The sequence below is a fragment of the Pleurodeles waltl genome, chromosome 2_2 (assembly GCF_031143425.1).
Source record: "Pleurodeles waltl isolate 20211129_DDA chromosome 2_2, aPleWal1.hap1.20221129, whole genome shotgun sequence".
NCBI classification, from domain to species: Eukaryota; Metazoa; Chordata; class Amphibia; order Caudata; family Salamandridae; genus Pleurodeles; species Pleurodeles waltl.
In genome coordinates, this window is record NC_090439.1 from 721,145,285 (window position 1) to 721,162,829 (window position 17,545).

General features: G+C 40.0%; 1 protein-coding gene across 1 annotated transcript in view; it reads left to right on the forward strand.

Annotated features, from left to right (window-relative positions):
- The window catches only part of PREX2 (phosphatidylinositol-3,4,5-trisphosphate dependent Rac exchange factor 2), a 1,096,481-nt gene that overhangs the window by 209,905 nt on the left and 869,031 nt on the right, over positions 1 to 17,545 (forward strand). Inside the window, exons 3-4 of the mRNA XM_069220299.1 lie at positions 12,031 to 12,102; positions 12,183 to 12,305. Of these exons, the coding sequence (XP_069076400.1) occupies positions 12,031 to 12,102; positions 12,183 to 12,305 (195 nt within the window). The remainder of the gene's footprint in view (positions 1 to 12,030; positions 12,103 to 12,182; positions 12,306 to 17,545) is intronic.

A 17,545-nucleotide genomic window follows, 5' to 3' on the forward strand; every position in this document is an offset into this window, starting at 1 on the left:
GAGTGCTGAAACTTTTCAACCACTCACCCCCAGTCACAGATCTGGGTTTAATCCATTGTTCTTTTGCTCACTATGCCACTCCAGTTTGGACCCAGCCATATACAAATCAGTCCTGGCCCTGTTCCCCATAGGAACAGTCCAGCCCGAACTGCCAGGCCAGGTCCTCCGTGGACTGGAAACAAGCATCCTGGGACCGGTTTCAGGGTATCACCCTTCATCAGCCAGGCTAGCTTGAATCCAGTGGCACAGTGAGCAAGGGACCCACGTCTGGGCATACCGGTCCCATTCAGGACAATTTTAGCAACACAAAAGGATGATAGAAGGAGTTCTGAAACATTTCAACCACTCACCCCCAGTCACTGATCTGGGTTTAATCCTTCGTTCTTTTGCTCACCATGCCACCCCAGTTTGCAAATCATTAGTAAGTGGGAAGGGTATGCCCAGATGTGGGTCCCTTGCTCACTGTGCCACTGGATTCAAGCTAGCCTGGCTGATGAAGGGTGATACCTTCAAACCGGTCCCAGAATGCTTGTTTTCCGGTCCAGGGAGGACCTGGCCTGACAGTTCAGGCTGGACTGTTCCCATGGAGAACAGGGTCAAGACTGATTTGCATATAGCTAGGTCTGAACTGGAATGGCATGGCAAGCCAAAAAAAATGATGGATTAAACCCAGATCTGTGACTGGGGTGAATGTTTGATTGTTCTGCATTCTGTCCATCATCTGTTGTTTTTGCATTTGTAACCCCAAGTGGTAAGGGTATCCCCAGACGTGGGTCCCATGCTTGCTATTCCACCAGATTCAAGCTACCCTGGTTGATGAAGGGTGATACCCTGAAACCGATCCCAGGATACTTGTTTCTGGTCCAGGGAAGACCTGGCCTGGCAGTTCGGGCTGGACTGTTCCCATGGGGAACATGGTCAAGACTGATTTGCATATGGCTGGGTCTGCATTGGAATGACATGACAAGCAAAAAAAATGATGGATTAAACCCAGATCTGTGACTGGGATGAATGTTTGATTTGTTTTGCATTCCATCCTTCATCTGTTGTTTTTGCATATGAGTGTGCCAGGCATTTATCAAATTCTAACTTTGTGTGTGGTATATTGAGCTCTGACTATTCTTCTTCTTGTCATCATCCTAAAAGCCTTTTTGCATTTGCACGCATCTAATGGTAATTGAGACTCCAATGCTTCCAATGTTTTACAGTTGTAAGCCACCTCTGCTACTTCAGGGACGGAAAGCTATGTTTAACTATTGCTTCATCCCCAAAATGTACCTTATTTATATCATATCCTGACTGCCACATCGCCAATTAATCGCAGTAACTAAGTAAATTGGCAAAATTCCCGGTTTAATGACAACGGGAAAACAGTTTCTGCAATGCAGTTTGGTGCTGGACCATAATGACGGCTTGTGAATTGTTAGAATGGTGGGGCACAGATTAATACATGTGCTTCCTAACCCTCGTGCCCAATACGTTCCACCTTATAGGCTTTCAAATTAAACATACACATATACATTTATCACGTGCTGATGCATACAAAGGCAGTCACACGGCTATACCCATACACTCCCTGGCACACAGACAAACACACACTCATACAAATACAAAACTTACCCACTCCTCTTTGACTTGACCATACACTGTCTTTGAGTCCTGACTCACACATCTCTTAACTCCAGCTAGAGTAGCAGATTGCCTGTACAGAGTGCACAAACCTCTACCCAATCAGAAGCCGGAATAGGGTTGAAGGCACTGAGGTAGACCTTTTTTTCTCTATTCTGACTTCTGATTGGGTAAGGGGTGCATTATTGACAAGCCCTGAAGCTCCATTATCTGGCATGCTTCACTGCCTGACACTTGTGCAGCATGTTAGATATGTATTGGGACCTTGTGATGTCGGGTTGTATCAGCCACTACATGACGCATACACATTACAGCCAGTGAAACCCTCATCTGCTGCAAAGGTCACACTACAGCTTTTATATGAAAACAAACACTCCATGAGTTTATTTGTTTTCATGTAAAAGCTGTAACATGCCAAGAAATCGGTGGAATAGCGAGGTGGGAGGTCTCTGCGTTGGTGGCCTCCACGGGCAAACAACACCTGCCAAAAAGTACCATTCCCAATAAGTAAAACAAAAAAAAATACTCATCAAAATATTATTTAGATCCTCATTAAGAGGTCCCTGGATTTAGGTCAAGGATAATGGTTGACCGGAATCCCATATTCCAGTCAGTATCTCCATAACCTAAATCCAGAGATTCCAAGTTATTTCTGCAAGAATAAGGAACAACATGCGGACCCATGGAATACTAGGTCCAGATCTTCAAGTTTTTTCCCTTTCCAAGGGAAATAACGGACCCAAATCCTCACACATTAATCACAAGCTGGTAAACGTGCAAGGAACCTTTTTTCTTGCTCATTGTGTATGAGGTCGGCGTTAGAACAGAGAGGGTTAGTTTACAGCTGTGGGAGCATATGCTGCTCCCTATTACTTGGAATAAGTGGGTGAGAAGGAGCTGGATGCAGCAACTGCATTTTCCCCCACACCACCATTCAAGGCACCAGTGTTTCTGTGCCCAACATTAGCAGGTCCAGTAATTCCAGAGCCAGTACCTCCTGGCCCAGAAACACTGGGCTTCTCAGAATGGTCACACTGGGAAACTCCAACTGAGAGTCAGTTAAAACTGGAGGAGTGGGGAGAAGCACAGGCTTAGGGCATTTACCATGATTTGTTTCAAAAGAATGCATTCCATGCTTATTTTAATGGAGATGTGTTTTTGAAAGCCTCCTTGATGTTCTGGAAATGATCATTGAATGTTTTATTTGCATAGTACAGGAGCAATGCAGGTATGCACTATTTACGTCATCTGATGTGGTTTGGGTAATCATCAACATATGTGTAGCCTAGAGCTATGCAATCCATTTACAAGCTTGGCTCAGATGCCCCTGATCCTTTTTTTTTCTTTACTGAAACACAGTGTATTGGTGAGTTTGGATGGTACAGCGAACGCGCTCAATTAATATAAGTGGACATATTAAGGATATTTATGCAGTAAGTCACCTCTCCATTGCAAGTAGTAGGCACTCAGTCACTCCCATGAGCTGCGTTATGAGTTCTGGGCCGACTATTACAGCTGTAAGATAAGTTATTCTTCCTTTATGTAAAATGTTATGATTTGAAGTTTAAACAAATAAATATTTCACAATCCTATATGTTTTTAGATTTTTGACAAAAATATCCCTTTGAGTAATTCTTCTTGTGTATGATTTTCCATAAGTAAATACATTTTGCTTTTGTTTACATTTAAATTGTGCATGTCTGCCTACACACTACCTTTCTTTCCTGGTGCGTAGGGAGAGGGTAAAGTATCCTAAAAGGGGTTTTACTCCTACAGGTTCGTGCCTGGACTGCTGTTCTTTACAAACACTATAACCTAACTTGTTTCCTATTTTTTTATACATCCAGTTTTGGCATGAACCTTGCTTGTTTCCAGTATGTGGTTATGTAGTTCATGTCAGCAGTGCCACTAAGTTAATATGTGTCATAATGTTCTCTATTGTGACGGAGAACCAAATATCAGAGCAAATTGACATAAAAAAGAAAAGTAAACAAGCAGTGGCAAAGCCAGTAGGTTTTGCCTTTTCCAGCTACTGACACAGCCAATGCTTTCTACTTGTACTGCATTTTGCAGATTCTGTACAGCATTAAAAAAACACAAAAAAACGGGAAAGCAGCACAATGACATTTAAGTGCAAATGTGCGTGTCATAGTGCTATGATGGTCTACATGATGATGCAATAGGTTATCACGTATGCATGCACTTATGGCGTTATGACACCGCTGTTGTTTTGTTTATATTTTTTGTTTACCATTCCAAGATGGTAGATGCCACTTAGAGCAGTAATTTAAAAAAAATGTATTTGAAGGTGCACAAAAGCATTTTGTAAGAACCCAGCTGTTGGTTCCTTCGAAACAGCGGGATTTGTTTTTAAGTACTGCAATGGAAGGGGTGGGGAAGCAACAGAGGTGCGGATGAGGGGAACTGGTGGTGAGAAATCAATGAGTGGGAGGAAGAAAAAGGGAGTGGACAAAGGAGCAACTTACAAGGTTGGGGTGGGTTGAAATCTTTTAGAAAGGTGTGGTGGAGGAAGCAATGGACAAGCTGGAGACAGGTGGAGGATGGAGCAAAATGGGGTGCGTGGGGTGGAGGTGGGTAATTTAAGTCGGAAACTGTATATGTGGGAGAGAGCAAGAAAACCCATCCATAACCATAGAGTTTTCAAAGAGATAGAAAAAAGTACTTCCCTGAATGTGAGCAGTGGAAAGCTACAAGTCATCCAATCAAAAGGATGTAAAGAAGCTGTGCTCCAGGAGAGGCACTAGCACAAGAAGCCACTGAATAAGAAGCAAGCCGAAGAAAGCATACAAAAAGCCAACCAATGGTAAGCAATGGTCTGGCTTTAAGTCCACTGTAAGCTTCTAGTATGGTCCACAAGAGCTCTTTCAACAACTGTTGGTGAAACCCAAGGGATGAGATTTCCAAATGAAGTGTAAATAGATGCATATAAACATGCAACCACTACAATGCTACTGATGTTTTATCGTTTATTGCGACCTGGCACACTCAATTCCTATAAACTTTGAAGTGTGAGCGCAGGATTATCAGTTGCCTAAATATATACTAGTTGGAACTTTTCAAATACCAAAAAATATATACTTATACCTATCAATAAGAGAGGTAAACAATATTGGCAAAGCCAATATATCTCACCTATGCAAGAGCTTTTGGCTTTGCAAATGTCTTTTAACCATGATGTACAACAGAATGGCTGCTGTGCAGCATGGCTAAAAGTTAGAATTAGGAGGCAGCAAATAAGAGCAACAATGAAGCCAACAAATGGTAGGCAGTGGGCGGGCTCAAAGCCCCTTGTAGTACACAATATCTCTCACAAATGAGAGTACATGCTCTAGTGCATGTGCTGTTACAGGCCAGACCTAAAAAGAAACATACACAGATATAGATCAAAGTGTAAAAATATAGTTTTAAATATCAGGAACCCATAACATAACGTGCCTCAATTTACACTCAAATTCACACATTTTCTGGATTTCTTTTTTAAATTCACAATGCCAGTGGATTTACATATATCCACATTTCACAAAGCTGGAACAGACATACATGAAATCAGTCCCAATACTACTATCAGCTGTGTACACAGCTACTACATCATCTACGGGAGCACTATTATTACCAGAGTTTACATGGGACACTAGCCTATCTCATAGGAATGTTGTCTCAAACATTTCCAGATACCAGTTATTTGTATTGTTGATAATTTGTAACGTGTAACCACACATGCATATTGAGGATCCCCCCACAAACATAACTGTTCACAATGCTTTGTAGAGTGATGGGCTATATTCAGTTTTGCTTTTTCTAATTTTGTCCGCTTTTACTAAACGAGAAACAGTGAAGGTATGCAAAGACTAATACCCTTAGGTTGGTTTATTATTTTTAGTTTTTCTTCATAAAGTAACTTGATGAGCCAATTGTAAATATTCAGACAGTTTCTTTTCTGAAAATAACCTCCTTAATTTTGTTTAGTTGTCTGACATTTCCTTTTGGTAAAATGCATAAACACCAGACATAAAGTGCTGATAGATAGATTTAATGAATTAATTCATTAAACTAGAATATTTATGTTGCTGCCCTAAAAGGGCATCCCAGTGCTGAGTAGCAGAGCAACACGACTCAGGTCAGAAAGAAACCGAATGGAAGCAGTAACTTAATGTTCTGCAAACAGCAATGTTTTCAGCTTCTTTCGGTAACAGGATTCAGATGGTTGTAGCCACAATTTCAAGGGTAAGTTGTTCCAGAAGGAAGAGGCCTGAATCATGAAACTATGACCCTCTGTTCTAATATAGGCAACATTTGGTACTGCAATAAGGTATTATTGGAAGATCTAAGACTTTGGAAAGGACAATAGGGTTGAATCCTGTCCCGAAATATAGGCTGGTCCTGTCTTGTGCTGGGTTCCGTATGAGATCAAAAGTACCTCAAAGTGGATTTTTTGTGTAAAGGCAGCAAGGGTAGGGCCCTATGCTGCCTGGTAATAGGCTGCTTCTGGTTGATGTTGAGAATCATTCTTGCTGCTCCATTTTGGACTCTGAAGCTGACCTTTCGGAATACCAACATATAACGAGGTGGCATCCTGCAATCTTGAGTTGATCCTTGGATATACAATAGTTATGCAGGTCTCGACTGGTAACAGGTCTGGAATCTTTTTAAGGATTTGCATCAGCATAAAGCAACAAGACGAAACAGCTGAATTTTGAACAGAAAAAGACAGATTGAAATCAAATTAACTTCCAAGACTATGATCACTTGTGAAAGTAGCAGATTTATATCCAATTCTGAAGGCCGCCAGCCAGTGAACCAATGGGAATTTGGAGAGCCTAATGTTGTAAGGATCTCTGTTTTACTGGAGTTTAGCTTAAGACAACTGTCCTTCAGCCATTTAGAGATTGCCAAAAGCCCTGATTTTAGGGTGTCCTGATCTTTGGAGATATGTCTCTGTTGCATTATGTATGGTCCACTTTCGACAATATGTTGATACCAGGAGCCTGAATTAAAGTGGCAAAAGGGCCACATAGGCATTGTACAGGAAAATAGTGGAGGACTGACAATCTGAGCCCCAGTGTGCATCTTTGCCAAATAACATGCCAGTGAGGATTGGCGTCATTGTGACAAAGCGTCCCTTGCCTTCTAGGTTACCAGTCTGGCAGCATGGGCTGCTAACAGGGGGGAATGTCCAACACTGTGAGCTAAACCTTCAAAATGTTAAACTTAAAACTAAGGTTCAGATCTCACAATATCAGACTTCATAGACATATTGTGATGGATTCTCAAAAAAAGTGAAATACACTCAGGTCTATAATTTGCATGGGGTTGCCCACTTTTTTAAATTCACAAATACGAAAGGTGATGTTCAGGGAAATTACGACCATTTGTAGTTTTTCTAAAATGCAATGTAAGGGAAGGCAAGCCACTGAATCAGAAGCAAGCAAAGGACAATGACAATAAAGCATTCCAGTAGTAAGTAGTAGGTGGGCTCTAAGTCCACTGTAGGTTTTTGGTCCCCTACAGCATACCCTCTTTACCACTGGAACACTTTGAATCTTCAACTGCTCACATTAATGGAAGTACGTTTTGTTTTTCATTCAGTATTCCATGAGAGTTCATGTGTTTTCTTCATCTCTCCCTCCTGTGATTCTTACTCCCTAGAATACCCACCCGCTCTCTGTGTTGCTCCCAACATATCTGTAAAATCATAGCAACAAGTAGATTTTATCCAGGATATATCTAAAGGACAGATGTAAAGGGTAGTTTTTGTTTTATCTCAAGCATTCCACATGTTGGACAAATGAGGAGGCATTGGCACATAAAAGCTTTTATGGTACTGGGGAGGTGCCAGCTGTTGCTTCCACTGAGCTGATGTTTGAGACAGAAAGTTCAATCACCATGACTGAAGAGGAGATGTCTCTTTTCATGAAGTTACATAATTCTGCTTTCTGGGCTATGGCTGAGACCAAATGCTGGAGCATGTTTAAATTCTGAATCCTATGGAAAGTAAATCAGGCATTTTGATTAAACCTTCCTATTCTTCTTACATTATGTCCAGAGTTTCCAGAGTGAAAATACTTGAAATATAACCATGCCATTTACAAAGTCTGAACATATTGAATTCAGTGTACAGTTTTGAGATACCTTATATGCATTTTTTTCTTCCAGTACTTCGAAATGTGTTTCTTTTAGGACTTAAACAATGCTTTACAAACAAACATTGCCAAAGCCAATATAGTGGCAATCTCATTATAAGCTTTACCAATGCTTGGTAGCAAGCAGTAGCAAAGTCAGTAGATCTGACTTGCAATTTGTGCTCTGACTAAAAATAAAAACAAGCCTGCAACAGTGAACAAAACTGAAAGTGATAGTTTTCAGTAGACAATGCATGTATGAGATAACTAATTTGATGTGTGATGGATCATTGAGATGTAAAATAGTCCCTTACACATTGCCATTTTTTAGCTGATTAGGAGGTGGAATGATGAACCAAACAGCCAATTGCATGAGATGAGAGACAAATGCTCCTCTGGGTAGAGCCATAACTCACTGTATGAGTATTTTAAAGAATTGGTGTTGCAGACAGATTTGCTTTCACAGCAGATCTAAAAATACTTTGTTGGGAAGAACCCTAACCCAAAACACTCTTGAGAGGGTCGGACTCATTTGTTTAGTGCACTGGGGATGGGGGGGCGGGCGTCAAAACTGTTTGCCCCGGCTGCTCTCAGCTCCTGGCATTGCTTGCTGCTGCGTGAACCTTCATGCAGTCAGTCTCTCGGGAACTCTCGACCTACTCACAGCAAACAGTTAAGTATGGATTTTATTTGCTATTAGTATAGCAAGATTTGTAGTGAGGTGTTGTTATTTTGTTTTATTTCCTTACAGAAACAATAACTGTGAATCTTGCTGCACCCTTCCATTGGTGAAGATTCTAATAACGGAAATTTGTTGAATTATTCTCTGGGTCGAGATCTGGAAAAAATGTCTTATTGCTTTTGACAGTGTAATTGTTTAAGACAGGTATGACGCGGTATAGAAAATAAATTTTCATTTCACTCGAGCTAGTGTGAGAATTAAGAGCCAGATTCACAAAGGTTGTTATGTGTGAGAGACTTACTCCTAGAATCAGTTGTAACTTACGTACACATAAGATCAGAAATCAGAGCCAGCTAAGTTACTCATGCATAATGTATATGGTAATATACATTATGCATTATAATTCATAGACGGTGGTTACATGTAAAAGGGTGAGAATTCCTAACAGGATAACCATTAAAAAGGGACTGACTGTCAGACAAAGGGTCAAGAACATTGAATATGAATGTTGTGCCCGTCTAAAAACTTGCAGACTACACAAATTCTCTTGTGAAACAGTCATCCAAATTCAATGTTGTGGACGAATTTTGCACACCCTTTATTGCTACATACCAGTCTCCATTAAGTAACATCAGATTTGAAAGACAAGTTCATTTTTCATAACACTGGTCTTGGCAGGTACAGGTGCAAAGGTACTTTCGTGTGCAGAAATGATATGTTGTGTAGGACTGACAAATATCAATACCATTGAAAGAGCCTGTTTCAGTCACATAGGCCTCACCATATGCATAAGAACTAAATGTCTCTATATATTAGCTACACTCCGAACGTCATGCATACGGATATTTTGATTATTGGTCCGTTGATGACAGTTTGACCTCTGGGACCACTGAGGAAGAAATCATATCAAAGGCAAAATGTAGCAATGGATTTTGCGACTCCTGTTATAAGTTTTGACTCAAAAAAAAAATCGCAATTTGGAAGGGGTGTAAATGGGAGGTTCCTGACAAATTGCGATTTGGTATGAAATGTATAAATAGTATGAAACCGCAATGCTAGTTGCAAACCATTGAGCAGTCACCAACACCTCAAAGGAGAGGTAGCTGATTCGCAAATGGGAACTTGTGTCTACAGGCTTTGGGGGAGTTAGCAGTGGTCCAGGGTACCACTGCCTTCTCCCCCTGATGTTTTCCCAAATGAAAATCTACTATTTGTTTAAGACAGCTTAGTTCTTTTAAGGAACATTGTGTGAAATAAAGTTTTCCATTTGAAAATGCAAACAAAGGGATGCTATTCTGCTATCTCTTATTTCGTAGGTCACTTTGCAAAATCAGAGTCTGTTTACAAAATGTTGATGCACAATTTGCGATCACCTTCTGTGAACAAACTACTTGTAAATCGGGCCATAAGAGTGCATAGAGGATAAAGTAGTTTGAATATAGTTATAGTAATACTGAGATCTACTGCTGTATTCAAGGGGCTGCTTACATTTTATTGAAGTTGTCAAATTGAATCTGTTGTAAATTGTCATTCACCGTTAACACAATAGAAAATACTTTTGAGCCTATTTGGATAATGAATATATGCAAATACACACCAGTAAGCTTGATGGTAATTTTTAAAGTGGTAATATTTACATTTTCTGAACAACCTTTTGATTCTTGTTTATTAGTGCAATGATTATTTGTTATATCGAAAAAAACGTGAAAAATTAAGCCATGAAATTTGATAAAGTAACTAGTCTTTATTGATAGTTAGGACAAGACATGTCAAACTAATTGATCTTTCCCTCTGTGTTAAATCACAGTTCCATAATGCGAACCCTAACTGTTTAAAAAAGACTGTACCCCGTTTAATAAGACACTACTAAAATGCAGTTCATATGTGTTTGTTAATTATACAGGGTCTTATTCTTGCATGCACTTTGTAATATGTTTTGTGCAAAACGTTCTACAAGATATAAGTTTTGCCTATTCTTAAATGTGAGTAGTTCTCCGCTGCGACTCTTAAGTCTCCAAACATATAAGTAAATGTGGAAGAGAAACAAGGAAGTGGGTGGCAAAAGGGCAGATTTACAACTAAGTGATATTAGAATAGGGAGGAGTAAGAGGGGTTTGTGAGAGTCAGGGACGAGTTTAAGGAGGTATATCACACACCCACAGAAGGGAAAGCCAAATACATTACTCCGGGGTGGAAACATGTAACTTGCACTTTTGTAGTAAGTTTATACTTGGAGCTTGTGGATACTGAACGTAGTAAACTTCATACAAGTTGTAAACTTACTCGAAAATGTAAATCACCTCTGGGAATCTGGCCCCTGGTCTATGATGAGCTGCAAATTACAATGATAGGTTTACAGTAGGTAGTTCAGAAGAAGATGGAGAAAGAAGGAGGGGCAAGGACACCTCATCAAGAGCCTGGGATTATCGCTGGGAGATAAAGAGTACACAATTGGTGCTTTCAGGAAGGGTCTGCGCGTTAAAGGATTTGGTGCAGCTTTCAGCCAGGGGTGTTTTTGGAAACAATGTGAATAGGAGCTTCAGTGTTCCAACATCAAGGTAGTTTTCCTGTGATGGGGTATACCTTATGGGTGGTTTCAACATCTTCAAACAAAGTTGGACAAGGGATGCAACCTAACAGATCTGAAACAGGGATGACATTCCAGATGGAGATGTCAACAAGCTCAATTGAACTTGTTAATGGCTAACAGAGCAAGAATGAAAACAAATAAAGGTGGGTGCATGCTGCCATGCCGCCATGCTGCTGTAAGACATGCATACAAGTTGATGGTCCTGCTAGTGGTTTAGTCAGGCTTGGCTTTGCCTACCAAGCCCTCTGAAAATATTTGTCCGCTATTTGTTGGTCCCGAGTAATGTTATTTTTTTAGATCTGGTATTCTCCAAGACATTTTGTTTTCTTGAATGTATAAGTATAATATAGTTACTGATAGAGGCTTTCAGTATACCTTCTTCATCCATTGGTCTGTTATTGTGTCATTCCGATTTTTCTTCTGTGTACTACTTCATACAGTAAGGGGCAATGGGTCAGCCCACTTTACCTATTGGCTAGCTTCACTGCAAGTGATGACATTATGCCCTTTCATATGGACCACATCCGCACTCGAGTTCCCCTCAGTGCTCAGGCCTGCCATCACAATGTGTGCCTTTTAAGAGCAAACAAAGTTTGCTTTTGGCCATTTGTTTTTTAGTTTGATGAAGACCCAGCAGATACCCCAACAATAACGTTTTGAAAAAACCACTACAAAGCAAACATTGACAAAGCCAAAATGTTGGCAGGCTATGCAATGCTTTTTATCATTACCAGTGCTTGTTAATGCATAAGTAACATTGCAGATGTTCTAACCTCCCAAGTACAATTACCATTTATCTCTACCCACTGCTTCAGTTGCTTTATTTACATTTTATTTCCTTGTTTAGGGTTGTGTATTCTACATTCTAATGTGCATTCTTCTGCTTCAGTTATGGATTTCTTTACGTTCCAATTTTTCCTAAAATAATATATTATCATATTGACAAAACAAATAATTCTCCTGGCGTGACATGCTCTATTTTCTTGCAGGCATTCCTGCACCGGATGATACACTGTGCTGCAACGAAGGCTGACAAGAATGTCACAGAGGAGACGGTTAAGGTTAGTTTTAATCACAGTCGTATTAGTGATGCTTATAGAGTCCTCATTCTTGGTTCCAATTGTGCTCTCCTGCTTTTCAGATGTTGTTTTCAAACATTGAAGACATCCTTGTAGTCCATAAGGAGTTCCTAGCCAAGATGGAGGAGTGCCTGCACCCAGAGCCTAATGCGCTACAGGAAGTGGGAACCTGCTTTCTACGCTTTGTAGGTTTGACGTTCATCTCTATTACTGCATTTCTATATGCTAGAGTGTGATAGATATGCTGAATGGGGAGCAACCTATGAGTTTTCAGAACAGCTCCATCTCATGTTATTGATTATTTTCATACAGCTACTTTTGGCATAAAGTCAGTTGCACACATGCTGTGAGTCAGAAGAAACATAAAAGGCAAACAGGTAGGTGAGAATGGTCGTAAGAGTGAAACTAGGACCCGTGCATCCACACAGCAGAGCAGCCTTTTTTCGCCACCACCATCAGGCTCCATAAGGGGATTCCAGATGGCATTGTTCCTGGATAAAACCACTTGGATGCAGTCGTGGCTGGTGGCAATTCCTCTGGGCTGGGCTGCGTGCGGTGGGGGGAGGGACCTCACGGGATCGCATAATAAACATTTTTTTAAATAAAATGTAAAAATGAAAACTTACTTTGGCTCCCACGCTGCGCTACGCTGTGCAGCTCCACTGCAGGCACAGGCTCCCAGGTTGCCCTCCGGCCAATCTTGACGCTACTCAGAGCAGCATCAGGATTGGCTGGGAGCACCCAGCCAAGGTGCTCCCAGGCACACTGGGAGCCTGTGCAGGCTCAGGGAGCCTGCAGTGCATCTGTGTTTTACCGGCCCGAGACGCCAGCCAAATGCGCTCTGAGGGGAATGCACTGTGCACTCCCCTTTGCTCATCTCCCCCAATGCCCCGGCTGCTGCCCCAATGCTGCTGGCGTGGTGGGCGATGCTCCTCCGCCCTTATGGAGCAGCCGCCCCTGCCTGGATGGGACTGTGATGGAGCATCCGAAACCTGGTCTATCGTAATAGTGGTCATGTTATGCTGGTGTTGTTGTTGCCAAGGAATTGCAGATTTTAAACTTCTTTACTGCAAAAGAGCCAATTTTTTTCAGTCTCTGCTTGTTGATTGACGATGACATGCAGATTTGGAATGCTGATTTTAGTGCATGTGTGAACACCCCTCTTGCTTGAACAAGCTTTAGCAAAGTGAATACTTTTTGTCTTGCTGACCTATTGGCTTTGCAAATGATGTTTGTCGATGCTGTGCTGATTTGGCAAAAACAGGTGTTAGCGCGTCTGACCTTAATAAGTAAACTTACAAGGGGACGCGAATAGGTCAATGAACCTTTTGACTTGGAATTAAAATGTTACTACCATAAATCAGGTACATAATCAATCATTAGTAATCAATAACATCAATAATCAATGGAGTCATTAATTGTCACCCACCATGACCTTTCAGTCATGAATAACCACACCTTTTAGTAAAAGTATACAATTTTTATTTTCCTATATTTACAATGCTAAGGTCATGAATATTAATCTCAAAATCAGATGAAACACATATAGAAACAATACTGGTTGTCCAAAGTGGCAGAAGAAACGTAATCTAATCAGAGCTTAAACTACAACACATTCTAAGGTTATAGTGCAAATCAATAACAAAGTCAACTGTGTCAATGTAATTATGTACATGAAGTTTAGCAGAGAAATTCATCAAACATTAGTCCGTGTTATCATAATTCACAAATGAGAATCCTTATTAAACATCTCATTAGCATCAGCATGTTGGGCTTCATGCAAAACAATTTAGTAACACAAACTTGGAAAAACATCTAACTATGGCTCTATCAAAACAACGTATTTGGTACCTAGAAAGGAAAAACAAATATGCATAATAATCACAGTTTAGATTATACCTATCCTCAGAATGGATTAGCAAAGCAGAATCAGTCTTCGTCCTCAGGACATCAGTCGATTAGCAAAGCATCAGGATTCAGCATCAAATTTACAGAAAGGCAAAGTCTTTAAGCACTAACATTAAGCATGTCTCTTGTCAAGACGCATAAAAAAATAGCAAACTCTCAGTCAGGAAGAAAATGGGCAAAGGACTGAATGAATGCAAGGGAAGAATGTCTAACGAAAATGCCTTTCGGCAGGAAGCAAATCAGGCAATGGTCAGAATGAATCTCTTCTCTCCGTGTACTCTTGTTAAGTCAAAACTGTTAAAACTACCGCCCAAATCCTTATTGGTCAGTTAATCGCCTGTTCACACTTTGTCCAATAAAACTAAAATCCCAAATCTATGAATTCTAATATTACTCCGTACACATGTCATTGATTGGTTTGTCTTTCAATATCCTTATCATCCGGTTTGTTAGGTAACAATATTGTTGCAGCTTCTACTCTAGTCAGTATCTTTATTGTTCTTGTCCTGGGAAAGTCAGTCTCACACACATTACACATACAATGTTGCATTAGCAGGAACATCATCTTCTAGCAGTCGATTCTCATGAGAAAATTCCATTATGAGCACATTTAAACAATACAATAGAAATTCACAGTTTAACTTTCTAGAACAGCCATTTTATTAAACGCTAAGAAATACAGCTTTTACATGACGCCTGGTAAGTTGACCAAGACACTAGCTAAGTTAAGGCCTACAATTAATAAAGCTAAAGCTTACTGCATAACCCTTAGTATGACATATTACTGCATTAGTCTAACATATTATCAACATTTCATAAGTATTAAATCATTGATTAGTACATTTCATTAACATTGGTGGCCATTCTTCGTTATTTTATTTTCTACATAAACATATTATTCAAAATACATAAACACTCATTAATAATTTTTATTAAAACACCTGCGCTAGCACTCCCTACTCTGATGACTAAATATGTCATCACACTATTACCCACAAATTTCTACAACAGCTAAAATTCCGACAATTCAATCTCTTCATACTTGTGTTTCCCCTTTGAATTCTCTCTGTACAATTTTCCCTTTTTCTTTTACTCCCTCCTCTGAATATTCTTTGACTTTTTAATGTAATTGTTTTGCATAATTTACATAATCCCCATATTCCCAATAGACAAACTACAACAATTACTGTCCCCTGTAATATTTTCAATAGTATCCCATTCCAAATGTTGCTGAGCCAGTTTCCTACTGAAGCAAACCATTTGCCAACATTTTCCCAAAAAACTGGTTCTTTCAATTCTTTCAAATCAGCACTTGCAATAGTCAGATTAGTCAGATTGGTAAGTAAATCTCTTATCTCTTTACTGTTATCTGGTATATACGAACAACGATGCCTAGAATTAATTATTCTACAGACACCACCATCCTTTGCTATTTTGAAGAGTCATAGCTCTATCAGCAGCTAATTCAGTATCTGTCAGGAGTATGGCTCCTGAAGAATTTGTCAGCATGTTATCCACAATAGTAGACATCTTTCGAATCTTTATCGAATTCAGAATGACTCCCACTGAAGGAATCATTGTTCCTAATATATCTCCCAGTATAGCAGAAGATGACTCCCTCTTCTGTCTCTTATGATGTAATTCAGTCACTTTCGGAAATTTCTTCAAATCCTCCATTTGATAAATCTTTGGGAAAACTATCCCCAAATAACATGTTCCATACTATCCTCTTGGAAGATGGTAATAAGCATTAAGACCACATATGTAATAAATACCTGGAATAGCAGGGTCCTGTCCATTCAACATAAACGTCCATTTAGTCTGAAACAAAAACAGATTCCTACATTTACTCGTTCCCACAAATAAAGTGTCAGTGCGCGACTTAGGCCTATTTATACAAAGTTTCCCTACGTGTTGTGCATCTAAAGCTAATTTGCCTTGCGTTGTAATTGCACTATAAGCATAATCAGTCTTATAAGTCCTTTTCTCTAAACGTTTTTCTAATTTCTCATTTAATGTCTTTCTCCTTTCATCTGTGTGATCTAAGAAGCTTTTCTCTAAAGGTGTAAGCAAGCATGTCAAATTATTGCGGTGTGCACCAGCTGTGCCAAACGTCAATGTAGGTTCAAAGAAACCTCTTATTATTACTATGCCATTATCCTTAGCTACTCTAATCCAATACCTAATTATAGGAACAAACAAAAACACAACATCATAATTTGAATAAAAGTACTGAATGTACTCCTGGTTATAAAATATTTTTAGTAACAGACTACAACTTATCCCTTAAGTTAAAGGCAGACTATGATAGGTGACTCCTTCCTCGACTGAAGGAGGAATCTGAGTACACACATAACAATTCTTTGCATCCATTGTCTCAACATACTCACTCAATAAGCGATAGAAAACATTAGAAGAAAGTTCTCCCTGCGCATTAGTATCCTCATGCAAATATTTCCCATTGAACCTAAACCTCTCTAATGCCGTTAATGCAGTAGTTGTCTCAAAAGAAGAAGTATGGTTGGCGTCTCTCTTATAAAGAACAGACATTTCCACAAACAATATCCCACGCATAATTGCCAAACCAATGCTCATATATTTACAGCACCTAGCATCTCTACCCTACCGACTAATGTTACTCATGATCTGTAAAGAATCAGAAAGCAGAAGAAATTTAGAAAAATGTGCTGCAAAAATCAAAAATAGACAACTCTTCTTTCAGATGTTCAGTTTCACTTCCAGGATCCCTCATCAAAATCGGTTAGCAGCTTTGCCAAATCAGGTTTTAAAAGTCAAATCAGGTTATCAATTTACTTCCGGTTAATCATCAGTTTCTTTTCTCAAATTTCTCTCAGATTGTTTCAACAGTTCAGTTCATTAGCTTCCTTTACATGCCAAAATACTGACACAGAATCTCTCGATCAAAATAAAAGGACCATTCATTCGTAGTTGCATACACATATTCAGCACCTCCATATCTTCGACTTGCTATTCTCTTTCTTTTCAATTTTCGATCACCATTCAGTTCTCCTTCACTTAGATCTTCTCTCCTTGTTGTATCTACTATTCCTTAATTGTTGGCTCAACAACCACCTCTTTCCCTTTTTCCCCAGTGACTCCGGCCACTTATCTCCTTTCAATGGACTCTTTGTCAGTGTTCTCTTCAGAGTCGAACTTGACCCCTCTCCTTGTTCTGCAGTGTTTTCTCTTGACAGACCTGCAACCGGTTCAGGAGGAGTCAGATCACATTGACTTTGATCCACCTCAACTCCTTCCCCTTCTGGGTCTGGCAATTGCTCTGTTTGCCTCTCAAGATCATCTGCTTCTGGGAAAGCCCTCCTCTGACTAGGCTCTCCTGCCACCTCAACTGAGATAGGCTCTTCATCACCCTCCTGGAGGTGTCCTCCCTCGTCTCTCACAGGAGTGATTGAACTGCCCTCAACGAGCTCAGATCCGTTCTCAGTTCCCCTTTGTTCTTCTCCCGGCCCTGAGACTTGTCTGACTGTTGTTGGTACTC